We start from the raw sequence: 18,043 nt of genomic DNA, 5'->3' as shown, positions 1-18,043 counted from the left end.
ACTAAACTTTACTCACAGCTTCAGGTTCACCGAGTCCTAATCTTCAATGTGATTTAATTACATGATCGTGAAAACTATCAAATTGATTGATATCAAGTAAACATCAAATGCTAATGTTTAATGGTTAATGATAATACTCAGGTCAATAGATAAACAGTATTCAGATAAACACTCCAGCACTGAGAGATATTTTTCTCCCACTGATTAAGAATCAGTGATTTATTGTATCATCAATTTTTGTTTAGCTTCTTTCATTCATCAAGAATAATTTATGATACAATTACCATTCAAATGTAATGTAAATTTTGATGAAACCTTTCAAATTAATTTTCCATACTATTGATGAATATGAATCACTAATTACAATTTGATAAAACTAAATTTCGGTGAAATGATCAATCAAAGTCTAGACTTTAATTACTCTAATTCTGAGTGTCCCTTATAATAGATTAATGAGTTCATGTCTCTCTCTCTCTCTCTCTCTCTCTCTCTCTCTCTCTCTTCTCTTTTATTCCGTGAATGGATTAACTGAATAGAGATTAAGAGTTGGAATTACATTTTGATTTATTAACTTTTATCCTCTGTTTTCATGTTGATTGTTATAAACATTTTATGTATGTTTACCTTTCATCCGTGTAAGTTAATTGTAATCAAATTAATATTTATTACTCGTAGGATATCAACACAAATACACTCATTGAAAAGGCAACTTTTGTTTTTCATTTACAACCAGAAATGTGATTTCAAGTGAAATTTATTAATGAATAAATATATAAATCATATGGTGATGATGATGACCAGGGTGTGTTCAGGTTAAGTGAATTGCCTGTTATGTATGTATATATATATAAATTACGATGTCCACTCATTAGCAAAAGCTATAAAAATGAAATGAGATTAAACCAGGAATACTTATGGAACTGAATGAAACTGAGTGAAAATATCATGGGCATGAAGATGAGAGTCTGATGGTTAAATACAATGAGAATTGAGAGACAATGAGTTTAATAGAAATAAGATCCGAATCAGCTGGATATCAATACATTATTTTCCAAGAAAATAACATAAAGACTGAGAGAGAGAGAGAGAGAGATAATATGGATTCCAAGTAATTACAGGGAGTTCAGATGAAATTCATTCATGAACATTAAGATTGAACTTATTTAAAGAGGTAAATTTATATTGATCCGCATTCATTTATCGCCTTTTACCTGAAATTTACCCTGAAAATATTTAATCAAATTTGGGAAACACAATTTCCATCAATTGATTTGATTATAATCATTTCTAGATTGCAATCTCATTTTATTATAATCTTAATCTTAAAAGTAATAGAATTGATAATGAGGTAACTTTTTAATTGGATTATAATTGATTGGCTATATAATCGCAGCTTTAACCAACTAATTATCCTCATTAGAGTTTTAATTTACTTTAATAAGTTGATTAATTAAACTCGTAAATATAAATCTCATATTATTAATATCTTCAAGATGATAATATCTTAAGGATGAAATGGGATAAGATTAACAAAAAGACCGAGACTTAAACTTGGTGATATTCAGGTGATTTTGTGGTTACTCTTTTTTTTAGTGAACTTTTCTGATTATTCTGATTCCTTAATCATTATAATCATCTGTTACCCTGCTGGTTCAGCTCTTGCACTGAAACAATTTTTTCTCCATTCTTATCGTGCTCTGAATTCTGAGTTATCTCTCAACGATAATGATGAAAAGTAAGATTAGTAGGAAACTTATTATTCTTGAGGTGAATTACCTGTCACATGAAAGGACAAAAGGTAACAAAGGTAAAGAGATAAACAATTCATCTGATGATGATAATGATGAAACAAGATGAGATAGAAAGAAAAGTCTGATGATTCAGGGAAAATTTTGAAAAGATTCATTTACATCATCATCATCTTTTACCTGAAATATTGCACAATTTGACTGAACGAAAAGAAAACAATGACAAGAATTTGTCTCAGTATTTATAATCAAAGACAATGAGGTTAACCTGTGAACATGATCAACCTAAAGAATGATAATCAACTGAACACATTAAGATGAAATTCTCCATGTAGTATATTAAAAGTCCAATGGTCAATTGTCATAAATCGCCTGGAGCAAGAAACTTGGTTCACTTACCTGAAGCAAAGGTAATTCTTGGAATACTACTTGATAATATAAGTTTTTCTTTTCTTTTTTCTCTCCAATCATGATAATCCACGAAGGAAGAAAAAGAAAAGCAAATAAAAAGAGCAGATTTCAACACAGAATTGAGACCGAAAAAAATATATAAATAACTCTAATTGTCTATTGATAATCATTCGCCTGACATGACATGAAATTGTCTTAATCCTTTGTTCATATCTTCCAATCCTCAAGACGAGTAATCCCTTTTTTTTGTACTAATCCCTCAGGTTTTGTATCTTCATATGTTCAAACAAACAATTTAATAATAGTTTAACTAATAATAACTCAGGACAATATTTTTCATTGTGATATTTATCATCGTCATTATTGATCTGATTGTAGTTTATGTACTCAAACAATTGCCACTTGAAATGATTATCAGAATCATCACCATGAATCTGTTTCTCTTGTAACATTGTTGTCAATTTGTTGTTGAGTGTAACAAAATATTCACCAAGAAATAGAGAGATAATCATGAAATTATCATGTAATTTCATTTGGAATTTCAGTTAACCCTTTTTCCGATTGATTTTTTGTTCTTTTCTTTCTTTTTGTTGTAAAATGTCAACTATTTTCTCGGTGTATTTGCATCATCATCATCATCATGGTTCTACTGGTGGTAGATTTCATCTTCACAATTGATTGAAATTTGAGTGTGTTCCCTATCATTTCATTTATTATTATATCATGAAAATGTTTCTTCATGATATTTATCAGAATCTCTCTGAACCTGATCCCCCTTTTATTTTCATTTTATTTTTTTTTTCGCCTTCTTCATCTTCATGGTGATTGACACACCATTTGATTTTAATTCAGTAATAACAGTGACAGTAATAGTGTTATTAGTTGAATGGAAATTGTTTTCTTCCTCACAATTGATTCAGATGATAATAAATTTATCATCTCAAATTTTCATTCAATTTATTCAGTTTAGTGTTGACTCAGTAACCATGTCAACTCAATACACGATTCAATCATATCATTTACTTTTCATGATCAAGATGAAGATGAAGATGAAGATGATGTTTATGGTGAAGGTGGGAGAAGAAAAAAAGAGAAGAAAAATAAATAGATAACTTTTAAGATTTAAAAGAAAAGGAAAGAAAGAAGAAGAAGAAGAAAAAAGTTCTATCCTGAGAAAGAAAAACCGTTAACAATGGATAACATCCGTTTCCGGATTCTCTGCTTGATGAGAAAAAAAGTTCATGAAGAATCTTCAGTTATTTTTTTTATCTCTTTCTCTATTCTTCATTATCTTCATTGAGAGTGTAACTTTTTACCTTTTTTTTATCGTGTTCATCATATTTTTACCTTTATATTGTCGATTCTGTTTTGGATTCTGGTTGTGACGTTAATCTTTCACCTTTACGAACTCACCTGTTATCATTATTGTTCAGCTGTTTGGGTGAAAACAACAATGGGATGAGTTCTGGAAAGGAGATGAAGATCATTATGATGATGGTGAAGATGAAGATGAGAGGATGATGATAGCTTAGAGATGATGAAGTGAATTTTTTTCTACTCCCATTCTCTTTTGTCATTCTCTTTTTTTCTCATCTTGTATTCATGTGAGTCTTAAGCATTCATTTCACCATGGAAATGTTCAGTTCAAATAGAATATGTTCTATGAGAGAATTGGAATGATAGTATTTTGGTAAATGATAGAAGGGTGAGAGAGAGAGAGAGAGAGAGATAGACAGGCATAAAGAGAAAGAAAAATTCATACAATAATATTATGAGTTTCCATTCTGATTCCATGATGAAAAGAGAGGATAGTCTCTCATGAAACATATTCCTTTGCTTTCTGTAAATCACAATTTAGTGTTTGTCATTTTCTTTAAACGAAAATCCTTCTCATCCTCATCCTTTTCCTGAAAGAAAATTTTATTCACTTCTCATGGTGATCATCATCATCATCATCACCATCATAGGTTTGAAAATAATGATGATGATTCCATGAGTACCATGATGTTTGGTCATATCAACCAACGATTCATTGTGTTACCTTGGAGGCTGAGATATTTTTTTTTATATTCTCAGTGTTACTTCACCATGACAGAATTTGAATGAGGAAATGAATGGACAATGAATAGGAGGAAAGGGGAAAACGCGAAATGAAAAGAAAATGAAATGTCAGAGAATGAGAAATATAAAAAGAAAGAGAGATAGACAGAGAAAAAGAGGATTACCATTACAGAATTTTGGTTCAATGGTCATATGATTATTGAAAATTCCTCCCTGTGCATGAATAATTCTGAGATATACTTGAACTATTACATGAAGTTAAACAGTTTTTTTTTCATGGGCAAGGCTATTTCAATAATAGTAGTTCCCCTTTCCACTGGCTATGCAAATTTTCATGGTGAAAAAAAAGGTACAACCATTGAACCATTGAAATCTGATTGATTGTTATTGAGCTGTTATCCATAAGCCCTCTGAGCATTTCAACATGTAGATATTAGTTAGTCTCCAGTGTGATCACCATGAAACCTATGAATGAACTAAATGAAAGAGTGAGAATAAGATGAAAAAAATTATTCCTACTTACCTGTTTTTGACGTTACCAAAATCCCACCTTCACAGCCACAATAAAGTCAATGAGTCAAAATTTCCACCATGATAATGATCCTGATAATGACGATGACCATTATCATAATCATCATCACCATCAGCATGTATTATATATGCTAATTTTATCTCATTTCTTGCAATATTTTTTTATTATTTCTCATCTTCTTCCAACTCTGTGAATATTATCATTTCCAGGAATCATTCAGAGTAATCAAAGTTTGGTTTTGCAAAAAGTTTCTCGTCAACAAAATGGTCTCTATCAGTGTATCGTTACAAATTCCCAGGGAACTGGAATATCAAATGAAATTAATCTCGAGATTCGATTTGCTCCTGTTTGCCTTTACAGTTTCATGTAAGTTCATTGATAAAACTTTTCTTTTTTCTCTACGAAAACGAAAACCTTTACCTACGATAATCCCCAACGAGAATTAGGAATAAAAACAAAGAGAGAAAAGTTTTTTCTTCATCAAAAAACATTCCGATTAGATTATTGTTGGAATTAATCTTGCAACTGCCTTTAGCCACAATCAATCAAATTAATACTCATATTGTATTAATACATATATGGAAAAGGTGTAATTGAAAATAAATCATGTTGATTATAAATTCAAATCATGAATTTCAGACTAAAATGTATCATGAATTCAAGAGGTTCAACCGTTCAGTTCATGTTTGTTGATTGTTAATCCAAAAAAATGCGAAAAATTTTTCATTTCAATTTTTTTCCTCACCCTGTAAGTTAGATGCATATACGATGTGTATTTACAGTAAAGTAAAAAATTACATGAACAAAATGTTTTTGATAAATTACCATAGACACAATTATCTTCATAGTCAATTAATTCATTAATATTATCGTCATGATGTTGATAACTTTTCATGATCATCAATTTGATGAGTAAACAACAAAAAAAGTAAATAACAAGTTCACTTGAAACAATTTCAATTTGATAAATCAGTTTGTTGATTGTTTACAATTTACTTGGTCTTACATCAGATCGGCAGAGTTGAGATTCAGTTACATGTAACTATTATTGTAAAAGTATTCAAGAAAATCATGAAATATAATAACCATCAATTTGTCCGATAGAGTAAAAGTCTGATCTTTCTTCATCATGATTACCATCAACAATCAATCATTAGACAGAAACAATCAAGTTGACACTTAATCGTTCAAGTAAACTGTCAATTATATTGATCAATATTGACCAATGTTTATCAATAATGATATCAACACATGTTCAACACACACATATACACATATCCACACAAATGAGGTTGATGTTGATGAAGAGCATAAAAATCAATCAAAATCCTTATGACATTTAACTGTAATCAATGAAATCTAATTGATATAAAATTCATATACACACACACAAACAATCAAGGGATCAGGGAAACGGAAACAAGTAGTAGTAGTAACAATTAAGGAACAATCAATGAGAAAAAAAAATACAAAATTCAAAACTCAAATCTTTACTCTGAATATCATTATTTTTAATCATCTACATGATTAGCACCCTTATTATATGTATTTTTTGATCTGTATGATAACATAACGGTAAACATAATAATCTGATGATAATAAGAATACAAATCAACTGAGAATAAGAAAAAAAAAATTAGAGTAAAAGTTAAGTTAACAAGGTAGTTTTATCAACTAATCTAATTTGATTAAGTCTAGTAAAACCTTTGAATTCATTTCCCATGTTAATAATATTGACTCATTTCCTTGTTGTTAGTTAGACTTTTATACTCGAAGGCAATTTCAACGATTCCAATTACAACTACAATTTAACCTTTAATTGTCTTACCTTCAATATCCATAATCAACTCGATACAATCTGATTTGCTATTATTACGCGTTTGGAAAGAGAGAAAGAAAAAAAAAATTTTATCGAATATCAAATTCTCTGACCTTTCCTCTTATATATTATTTATCGTTTTGACCATTGACCAGATTAACTTATGGACTTGCCTTACATGAATCGGCTGTGCTTCGTTGTTACGTTGAAGCAAATCCTGAGAAAGTTTCATTCCAATGGCGATTCCAGGATAAATCTGATCCTTTGAGCAGCTCAATACAATCAAAGGGAAAATTGTATGTATACATATTATAATATATAAATTCAATTATATTCAAACAAAATTACATATCATTATCTATTTCCGTTTTCCGTTTCTATCCCTCAAGTTGAATCTTTCCTCTTCTTTTTTTTGTTCACCTCATTATTAGTACAATGATCATTACTATTATTATTATACATGTATAATCAATTCAAAGTTTATCACATGAAATTCAGTCCTAAAATTCATGATGATGATTGTGATTTATCAGTTGAATGAAATCCATGAATGAGGAAAAACTTTACAAATATTATTTTACATTTTGCTTGACCAATACCAACGAACCAATTTGTTTTTTTACCCTCTACATTATTACCTATTGACCTTTGTGGTCTCAATTGAATTAAAAGTAAATTAAACAAATTATATTTTCTTTTTGCTTTTTCAAATTTCTCATTTTCTGGTCCACTAATTAACCATAACAATTAACTCAACAATCAGTTCTGATCTTATATATACTGTTAATTCATCCGATGATTATGGTATCGTTTATTGTATAGCCAAAAATGATATTGGATTACAACGTAGCCCCTGTAAATTTTTAATTAAACCAGCAGGTAAATATATTATGATTGTATTTATATTCATGTTACCTGTTAATTAATTAATCACAATTTACTTTGTTGTTGTTGTTGTTTTTGTTAATTTTTATTCCGCTCATTAATTGTTGACTTTTTCACTTTCTATCACAATTAACTCCCAGTGCCACCAGAGTTTCCTTATAACTGTAAAATAGTTAATCAATCAGATGATTCACTTTTAATAAGCTGTATCTTCATCGGTAAATTAATCACTCCAACAATTAATAATAACAATAATGCTCAATTTCTGGGTTCAAATAGCCTTAAAAATGATGATGCCTTAACACCGTCCTCTTTATACTCAAACTTATCATCAACAACATCATCATCATCAATAATAACAGAAATAACTTCATCATCATCTGTAATGGACACAAACATATCATCATCATCATCATCATCATCATCTGGGCAACAATCAAATAGTATAACTGTTCATCCGAGGACAATTTATTTTGCTGAAGTTTATACAAAAAATGACCAAATCCTTGTTTCCAATGTAACCAATACAAATTCAGGTTATTATTTTAGTGGTAAAGCTAATGTTGGATCATCATCTAGATCAAATGAATTACCGTTATCATCATCAACATCATCATCAATTAATTTCCTTACCAGTTCACCTGAGCTTGGTGATACAGCTGATCCACTGGAAATGATTGAATCATTTTCACGGCCAATTGAATTTTTCATAACCTCATTGGAATCATCAACTTTATTCAGTATCAATATTTATGCAGTTAATTCATTTGGCCGTAGTGATAAGATTACATTGGAAGGGTCAACTTTAAGGTCAGCGGAAAAGTTGGTCGATAGTTTTGCTGATATTGGATTAGGTGATTATGGTTCAACCAGTGGGATTGGAGGTGGGTCAAGTGTGGGTGTTAATGGTTTACGTGTTGGTGGAACCACAAATGAGGGATTAAAGAAAAGTTCATCTTCGGCTGCATCGCCATTTGGATTATCGGTTGATGATGGGGTCACTTTACTCAGAGGAATACCCTTGTTGTTAATACTTCTCATCGGTGGTATCATTACCGTTTGTGGTACCGTTTTCCTTGGTATTGTGGCCATTTTCCGTCTTCGACGAAATATTTTGGTCAATGGTGATAATTCAAGGGGTTCAGGGAAAGTTGAAGGTGGAAAAGTAGCCAATGGTGGTAATGGTAGAGGTGGAGATGATAATATGAGTGTTACAGAGCGGATTTCCGGTTCCTCTATTGTCCAACCGGAATTATTAACACTCACTTCACAATCATCAAATGCAACTCATCATCTAAATCATTTGTCATCAACTAATGGACTAACCACTAATAATGCAATCATGTTTCGTGATGATGATGATGATTGTTACTGTGATAATACAATTTCTGAATCACTATTAATATCTGGTAATGTTAATCATTCTCATAATAATGATCATCATCATCTTTCTTATCATCATCATCATCACCAATCCTCCCTGCCCAATGCTAATCATCATCATCATCCTAACTCTCATCTTAATCAACACAATCAAAGGCAATCAAATGTTCAACTACACCGGATTAATGAATCACCAAATGACAATGGTACTAATAATAATAACGAGGGTCAACTTGGTGGTTATGATAATTTCAATTCAGAAAAAGGTCCACCTGATATTATACCTTCAATTGGTTATCAAGCAGGAGGCGGAAATGGAGGTGAAGAAGGAAGAGGAAATATGGAGAAACAATTTCTAGCTTATGGTAAGCATTGAATTATCATCATTAAGATAAATACTGAGTGTCAGTAAATAGCTGATTGTCAATAACGATCCTCTGATTATATTCAGTAAGAATTTAATATTTACATAGGAACTTTTCTTCATCCATACAATCATCATCATCATCATGAACAGCAACATGATCTTTAGCTGAGTTTCATTGAGTTTCAATCTTATTGAAAATCTTATCATCATATAAAATAGATCACATTGTTATCAATGAAAAGGTATTCATGATGATGACTTTTCCTCATCATTATCCTCCCCTGAATTAAGTTCACTTGATTATATGTTTTTTTTTCAGTATATTCTCATTCAAGAAAATCCATTTCATGAGCCATTTTTTTTGTTCTCACTCACTAACATGATCAGGGTGAGAAGAGGAGGAAGATGAAGCTGTAGATATGAAAAATTGAATGGTGATAATGATGGGAGTGGGTGGATGAGAGAGTGAGAGGGTGGAATATGTATGAAAAAAGTTGTTACATCCACACGAAACACTTTAATCATTGATCACATTAAATTGCACGTTAATTGCTTGTAGATTTCATGATAATAACAACGAGAAAAAAAAATATAACAACAGAGATTGAAACTTGATTTCTATTTGGTGTGTTACCTATTGAGATATTAACTAAATGGATCAGATTGAAAGCAATTAGTTGGAATAATTAATAAATTTGAAAAATTGGAGGGGAAAAAATTGAATTGAATTCCTATTGATTAATTGTTATCGCTTATGAAATATAATATAAGCCAATTATTATTAGTTGAATTTGATGTGTTAATAATTGAATTTTTATCTCCATCCTTTATCGGGATTCTCAATAAGTACTTATATCATTGAGAGTTCAAGGTTAATCCGATTACTGGAGGAAGGAAAAAAAACTTTCTCTAACTAATAATATGTTACAATTGAGTTAATCCATTGGAAGATAATAAGGTGAAATTTAATCTATCATCATTATTATATTTACCTTTTAAGTTTCTCAGGTTAATCAAGAGGTTTAATTGTATTGAGAGAGAGAGAGAGAGAGAGAGAGAGAGAAGGGAAATGATCAGGTTAATCTCGATAACAAAGTTCTGGTGAAAGTGATTAGTGGGTCAGTTGAATAACCCTTGAGTTGACCTTTGGAGAAACAATTAAATTAAATTAGCTAATCAGCTAAATTGTGATACTTTGTTTTAATCATTTAATTTGAAAATATTTCCACTTTCATGTTCATCTTGTTTGGATAACAAATAAAATTTCAATCATTCCCATGAAACTGAATTTATATACACACCATGAATGCTGAAGAGACTATTTTATGTATCTGACAGAATTAACAACAATCATGTTGATTAAAATAAAGACAATGAGATGTTTAATCAACGTTGATTATAATCAAAAGTAATTATGTTTAAATGTTAGTATGGTTTAATAATAATATTAGAGAAACAATTTATTGATTATTACATTATTATCTCATTAAAAAAAACAAAAGTTCTGAACTTCAGAGTTTCATTTACATGGTGATATATGTCTCAAGGAATAATTTGAAACTCTAATTGTTAAAAGTTAAATTATCTTTCGTTTGGTTAATTGCTATTAAATGTAAAGAAAACAATCAATTCAAGAATAACGATTGATCAAAAAAAAAAAAGTTCTGAACTTTTTTTCTTCATTTTTATCTCAAAACATTTTCGATAAAAGTTTTTTGTTTCTTCAATAATATTTTATTAATCGTTGTAATTAAGAGGTTAAAGTTGGTAACAATTTAATTATTGATCTGTTGTTTACCGATGGATATTTTTATTATTGAAACAAATCAATTGGTAATCAAGATGATGAGGATAATCAATGATCAATAATCAATCAAATTAATGTATTGACCTTTTCCTATTAATCTTGATTGAGGTTGATTATTTATAATTGATTGAATATAAGTGAATGAGACAAAAAAAAGCAAAACTTAAATTGTTACAATCATGTTAAAGGTTGCGATCAATTAATTAATGAGAGATAAGTAATTATAAATTAACCATTAAGTGGATACTTGGTGAAGCTTTAGTTTTGACAAGAGACTGTACTTTAATCATCACTGATGACTTTGGACATGATTAAATTAATAATTAATGAAAAAAAAAAAGTTAAAAAGACACACAGAGAATACAATTAATTGCTTGAGAATATATTTAACCGAAAAGTTTACTTCCCCTTTTTGACCTCAGGTCACGACATGATAACTAGAAGAGTGGAAATTTATTCATTTCAATAATTATGACTGAAGAAAATTATATAATTAATAAATTGTGATTAGAGAGAGAGAGAGAGAGAAAATAAATAAAACTTAGATTTAGTTGTAAAGGTTAAAGATAAAAGTTTATTGTCACTTTTGATTAACACAATTAACACTGATTCTTGAGATTTGATAGTAACTCTTGACCAATGGTTAATCATGATGATTAATTTGATATTAGATTAGTGACTGGAAATTGAAATTAATTGTTACCCTTGCATGTCAACCAATTTAAGAGGAAAAGGAAAGGCAAAAATTAAAGGAAATGGGGCAAAAACTGAGATTTGGTTAAACTTTTTCGTGACTTTCAAACTTGGTAAACATTTGACTTTAACAATCGAACCATTAAATTTGTTAATTTAATTTAATAATCAAAAAGAAAAAAGATTCTCATTGAATATAATTAACGAAATTAAAGGTTACTCTTAGTGCCATCTTGAGGACGAAATTGCAACTATTTTTTTGTTATCAATTCTTTTTCTTTGTAATAATAAACTTTATTCATTTCTCTCTCTCACTTTCTATCTTATTACAGGATATTCGGAGGATTTGGATCAATCAAATGGCAATAATATCGTTGAATATGCTGAGCTTGCATTCCCTGGAGGTGGACCATTGAATGCTAAACTATCTTCCCATCAGGTCATTTTCCCGTTGCCCGGAGGTCGTTTAAATCAAGTTACATCTTCAAATAATAACATTAACAATTTGAACAACAATAATAACAATTTAAATGTGACAAATAATAATAACACCACCAATCAGATTGTTAATCACCCTGAACGGATTGAATATGCAAAGATTGAGTTTCAAAAAAACTCTCGTGTCAATATAATCACTTCTGGAAGCCCGAAATTTGAATCAACTGTTTAATTAGCTGAAACTTTAATTAGCAAATTAAATCAATTAACATTATGGTCAACAGGAAATAAAAATTTGTCACAATTTGCCAACAATCAAGATTTGATCAATTATATGAGAGCTTCCATCAGACTAATGAAATCAAATTTAGACACAACAATTAATTAATATTTGCTAATTGTTGAAATGTCAACTCTTTTTCATCTCTTAATCCAAACCATTAACTACCTCAATCTTAATTGTAAATCCATATGATTAACTCTCAAATGGATTAACCAACATGTTTGACAATATGATTTAAAGCAAAACATAATTAATACAATTAATTAAAACTTATCAAACTTTTTTTGTACCTTTTCAGTTTAATTTTGAACAGAATTTAATTCAGTTTCCAAATGATTAATGATTATATCATCTATGCTCATGTAATTTAAATTACTAGAAATTTAATTATTTTTTCTAGATTAAAAATTTTCTATTAAAAACAAAAACAAAAAAATAACAAGAATTAATTGTTACTTAATTTCAATCGCGAATACGATAAAAGTAGTAGTAATTTTATCCACTAGATGGAAGTTGTTATCTTTTTTTTCGAAATTCGAAATTTTTTTTTTCTTTTTCTTTGGGGATTAAGTGGAAGATTAAATAAGGAGAGAGAGAGAGAGAGAGAGGGAACAAAAAGGATTAAGATTGACCAGAGATTATAAATGAATCCAATTGTTCAATTTAGTGAGTGAATTTGTTGAATTGGACAAATGATAAGTTGAGTTGGTGAATTTTCATCATGATTAACTATTGCACTGTCTCCACAGATTCACCTGAATTTCCCAGAACTGAAATCGATATGAATTGAGGTTATTCTAAGAGTGGTAAATTTAGACAGTAAATATATTTATATATAGATAATGTTACACAGAACTTTTTTTGCTTCTCCTCCTTATCCTCATCCTCATCCTCATCATCATCATCATCATCATCATCTACATGATATTCAGTTGAAATTCAACATTTACTTGATTTTCATCTTATTATTATTATAACACAGATAACATGAGGTACTTATCATGACTTTCCAACTTATCTTTTCCTCCCCTGAATTAAGTTCACCTGATAATGTGTATATATATTCAGAATTCACCATTTTCTCCCATGTAACATGAAAAAAAAGGGAGGAGTAATTTCAAGAAATATAATATATTGAAATTCTGAATAAAGGGAGTAAAAATGAGAATGATGAAAACAAACAATTCAGCAAAATCAAATTCGACACCAAAATTATCGATACAATTTACTTGTAATTGAGAGTAAATTGTTCTTGTGCAATTGATGTGCAACTCGAAAGTTTCACCAATCGAAATAATCGAAATAATCGAAATCGAAATGATAAATTCCCAATCAAACGATTATCTTTCAATTAATCAATCCAATCACCTGAAAGTTGTATAAGTTTAGGTTTATTCTCAATGGGCCAAAGTAATTTAGTTGATTGTTTGTTCATTTCTTTTACTGTAACTGTTACTAATGTTATCCAATAGATGGCATTTGAAAGTCGAAATATAATAGGGAAAGAAAGAGAATTACCTTTGTCTGTCGGCGAAAGTGCGAAAGAAGAAGATGAAAAGAGAAGAGGAAAAGTAACAAACTCCTCGACTGAGAATATGCCATTTACAATTTACCTCGGAAACCATCGGTTCTCAATTAAATCTTATTACTATCTGTTGATTTCGAACCAAAGAAAATTGTTTCTTCACTCTTCTCAATGACTTTAAGCCAGAGTATGGATTCAGTCAATAATGTGCCTGAAGAAGAGGTGAGTTGATAATATTTCTGTTAATTTCTTTTCTCTCTCCCTCTCTCACCTACACTCGAAAATCTTTACGATATTAGTTTTTATTTCTTTTATTTCTTTATATTCGTTTTTCGAACATAACTCTTCTTTACATCTCTTTCTTTCTCTCTCTCTCTCTCTCTCTCACTCATTCTATCCTTCCCTTTGATATTCTTTCATTTCTCTTCTACTTTTATACCATTTCTTGTATATTTCTTTTTGCTTTCGTTTACTTTTTTCTTCAACTTCATCATGTTCCAACCTCAGGTACGAACATTATTTGTCAGTGGCCTTCCAATGGATGCAAAGCCTCGAGAACTTTATCTACTCTTCAGAGCCTATAAGGTAAAATGTTACCTGTGTTTCTTACCTTTTCCACTGCTCCTCTTACTCTAACTTTACCTTTTACCTACCTGGCTTACCTAACATTTTCCTTTCTCTCATCTCTTCATCTCTCCATCATCATCATCATGCTCACAATGATGTTGTTTGTTTGTTATCAACATCATTCCAGGGATATGAAGGATCTTTGTTAAAAGTAACAAGCAAAAATGGAAAAACATCATCGGTAAGTCTCACTCAACTTCCTTTACAGTCTTTTTTATCATCATCATCATTTTCTCTCTCTCTCTCTCTCTCTCTCTCTCTCTGTTTCATCCTCATCTCTCATCATCATCTTCATCTTACCTTTTATACGATTTTTTTATCTTCTTCTTTTCATCCCTTTTTGGTTTTGCTCTTTGCTTTATCACAAGTATCATCAATTTTACCTTTTACCTACTTTTTTTTTCTTCTTCTTCTTTTTTTTTCTTGTGCTCATCATCTTTTTGCAATCAACTCTTTGCAAAATTCAACATCATCAACATCATCATCTCTTCATCTTCCATCATTATGAAACCTCGTCAACATCTAAAGCCTGTCGGATTTGTAACATTTTCAACTCGTGCAGGAGCTGAAGCTGCAAAACAAGATCTTCAGGTAAGTTTCACTTTTTTTTTCTCATCATAATTAATCCTCGAACCTTATTCTTTATAAATATATATTATTATTCGTTGCCAACAAATTGTCTTTTTCTTTTCTACTCATTTTTTACCTCCATAAATCCCAAAAACCACCACCACCACCACCATCACCACTACCACCAACTTACCTGTAATCTCACCACTAATCAACTCATGAACATCTAACATATATAAAATATGAAACTCAACTCAAATCACAAAATACTAATGCTATTTAAAAAAACAACAACAACACACTCACTCTCTATCTCTCTCTCTCTCACCCACAATAAACACATATAATATTAATAATAAAAACACTCAGTCTGGTGTCCGTTTTGACCCTGACCTGCCGCAAACGATTCGCCTTGAATTTGCACGGAGTAACACAAAGGTTAGCAAACCTAAGCAAAAATCATCACCACCAGTTCCAGCGTCACACCCATCGCTAGCAGTTCTTTGTCAAACGGAAGATTGTTCATTACCCTCCCCATTTCCCATTCTACCTAATCCGATGACTAATATTTTCTATTCTCCCGCTCTTGTTCAACCCTCCCACTGGCGATACCTGTAATAATAATAATAATAATGATAATAATCATCATCATCATCAACAACAACAACAATATGATAATAATAATAATGATAATAGTAGTTAAATAACAAGAAAGAAGCAAAAGAAAAACAAAAAACGGAACAACAACTAAAACTTTGAATGAAATGATGAAATTTTGTGAAAAATTGATGAGAAAAAAACAAAAAAAAAGTTATCAAACAATTTTAATGCAAAACCAAAAAATTAATAATAATGATGATGATAAAACCAAAACACAGATAATAATGAACAATTTTTAGCAATAATATAATGATAATAATATATAACGTTAATTTTAATGATAATTATTATTATGATTATAAATATGAAACAAATAATTAAGTTGTTGACCCTGGACTTAAACTCAATCAGTTTTCCCTCTCAATCCTCATCCCTACATCCTTACCTTACCCACCTCCACCCACTTCCGCCTCGAAACCCACCTCAATCTACCTTTGACTCTCTCTCTCTTTCTCCCTCCCTTCCTCCCTCACTCTTTCTCTCTCGTTATTGCATTATCATTATTATTATTATTAATATTACTACTTCTATTATTATATATACATATATTCATATGTTGTATCATATTGATATGAAAAAAAACAATATTAAACAAATGATACGATATAATTACAAAATCAACCTTGACCAATCATCATCCAAATACAAACTGCAAAAACAAAACCAAATGAACAATCAAATCGTCATCACATTGTCCTCTCTCTCTCTCTCTCCCTTGGTTTATCTTCCTCATCCTCTTTCTTTTATCCTCTGTTTTTTTGTTTCTCTCTCTCTCTCATTGAATGTCAACAATGTTTCCTTTATTTTGGTTTCTTGGAACCAACAATCTCCCTTGTATCAACTCTATTATCATCCATCAACATCATCATCTTCATCTTCATCTTCATCCCAAAACCAAACTGACCATATCATATATACAAAAAAACTGTGACCAACACCATTGATGATCATCATTGAATCAAACAAAATAATAATAATTAATTGAACCAAAATTTTAGCAAAACTTTTTGTCAATGAACAAAAAACAATCAACCAAAATCAGCTCACATTTAAAAAAACAACAACAATGATCAATAATGATTAAGAAAGAAACAAAAAAGTTATTAAAACATTTTTATTATTAAATTTAAATTGTTTTCAATTAAGAAATGAATGAACAACAATAACAACAAGCAAAAAAAAAAATATTAAAGCCAATCAATTAATTATGATTAATTACTAATAATAAAATTTAAAATGTTATCAAAGAGAAAACAAAACAACAAAGTGTTGAGAACAATTTAATTATCCTGATTGTCCACACCTTAAGAATTGACCAATTTAATTGTGTATGGATACGATGACCATTCAATTTACTTTGGGAAGATAATTTCTTTATTGTCTTCCAATTAACTCGTTGAAACAATAAGCTCATCTTTTCAGAACAATTATCCAATTATACTAATAGAAAATGTGAAATTTAATGATCATTATCATGAAATGTTGGGTGAAAATTTTCTTCTCCTCCAAGACAATTGAATGTTCATCTTTTAACAAGATTAATATTTAATCATTAAGTGTAACTATTATCATGCTCAATAATTACCTTTTTGCTGAATTCATCCTCAATTCAACGTATATTACTGGACATTAATGATTATTTACTTAACATCATCATGATAAATTCTGGTGAGTTTATTTTTCCATTTTTGTTACCATGAAAAAAAGGAGAGAGAGATAACAAAAAAAGTTCTGAAGGATGATGATGATGATCATCATGATGATGGTGAAAAATGTGTCAACCAAACAGAGGAATAGGAGTAAAAAAAATCACAATATGAGATAAATTCATATGAAAATTAAATTCCTGACCATTCACTTTGACCATCTACTCATATTGACACATGAAAATAAGTGAGAGAGAGATGAAATTTCACATTAACTGATTTCTTTTTTTTAATTACCATCATCATCTTATACTAACATCTCATCATCATTATGCCGGTCACATGAAGAGTTATCTGTTACCTGGATGAATGAAAATAGGAAGGGAAAAAAATACTAATACTCAACAAAATAATGACCATCATGATAATATTATTATTCAAATAATTTCCATGAGTCTAGATAATAATAGTTATGGAAATGGAAGAGAGAGAGAGAGAGAGAGAGAGAGAGAGAGAGAGAGAGAGAGTAAGATGATATCTTGTCTTTCATTTTTATCTTTCTTTTCTTTCCAATTGGATAACGTGCAA

At 29.9% G+C, this 18,043-nt stretch overlaps 2 protein-coding genes across 2 annotated transcripts in view; both read left to right on the top strand.

Moving 5' to 3' along the window:
- Window positions 1–12,844, top strand: part of LOC128390990 (uncharacterized) — a 48,852-nt gene extending 36,008 nt beyond the window's left edge. Inside the window, exons 11-15 of the mRNA XM_053350810.1 lie at window positions 4,962–5,118; window positions 6,727–6,867; window positions 7,335–7,450; window positions 7,597–9,204; window positions 12,039–12,844. Coding sequence (XP_053206785.1) covers window positions 4,962–5,118; window positions 6,727–6,867; window positions 7,335–7,450; window positions 7,597–9,204; window positions 12,039–12,376 — 2,360 coding nt within the window. The 3' untranslated portion in view covers window positions 12,377–12,844. The remainder of the gene's footprint in view (window positions 1–4,961; window positions 5,119–6,726; window positions 6,868–7,334; window positions 7,451–7,596; window positions 9,205–12,038) is intronic.
- A 1,126-nt stretch (window positions 12,845–13,970) lies between these two features.
- On the top strand, window positions 13,971–17,766 carry LOC128390992 (protein couch potato-like). Its single transcript, XM_053350812.1, has 5 exons — window positions 13,971–14,174; window positions 14,460–14,537; window positions 14,707–14,760; window positions 15,108–15,170; window positions 15,519–17,766. The coding sequence occupies exons 1-5, from the start codon at window positions 14,124–14,126 to the stop codon at window positions 15,765–15,767; spliced, it is 495 nt and encodes a 164-aa protein (XP_053206787.1). The 5' UTR covers window positions 13,971–14,123; the 3' UTR covers window positions 15,768–17,766.
- The last annotated feature ends 277 nt before the right edge of the window (window positions 17,767–18,043 follow it).

Source organism: Panonychus citri, unplaced genomic scaffold (assembly GCF_014898815.1).
Source record: "Panonychus citri isolate SS breed McGregor unplaced genomic scaffold, ASM1489881v1 Contig00133, whole genome shotgun sequence".
Taxonomy (NCBI): Eukaryota; Metazoa; Arthropoda; class Arachnida; order Trombidiformes; family Tetranychidae; genus Panonychus; species Panonychus citri.
The sequence above is the reverse complement of the archived record's forward strand: the minus strand, read 5'-3'. Positions and strand labels throughout refer to the sequence as shown.

Coding starts and splice junctions, on each gene's coding strand:
- LOC128390992 (XM_053350812.1), top strand. CDS start 14,124: ATGACTTTAAGCCAGAGTATGGATTCAGTCAATAATGTGCCTGAAGAA. Junction 14,538..14,706: donor TACTCTTCAGAGCCTATAAG/GTAAAATGTTAC, acceptor ACATCATTCCAG/GGATATGAAGGATCTTTGTT. Junction 14,761..15,107: donor AAAATGGAAAAACATCATCG/GTAAGTCTCACT, acceptor CAACATCTAAAG/CCTGTCGGATTTGTAACATT.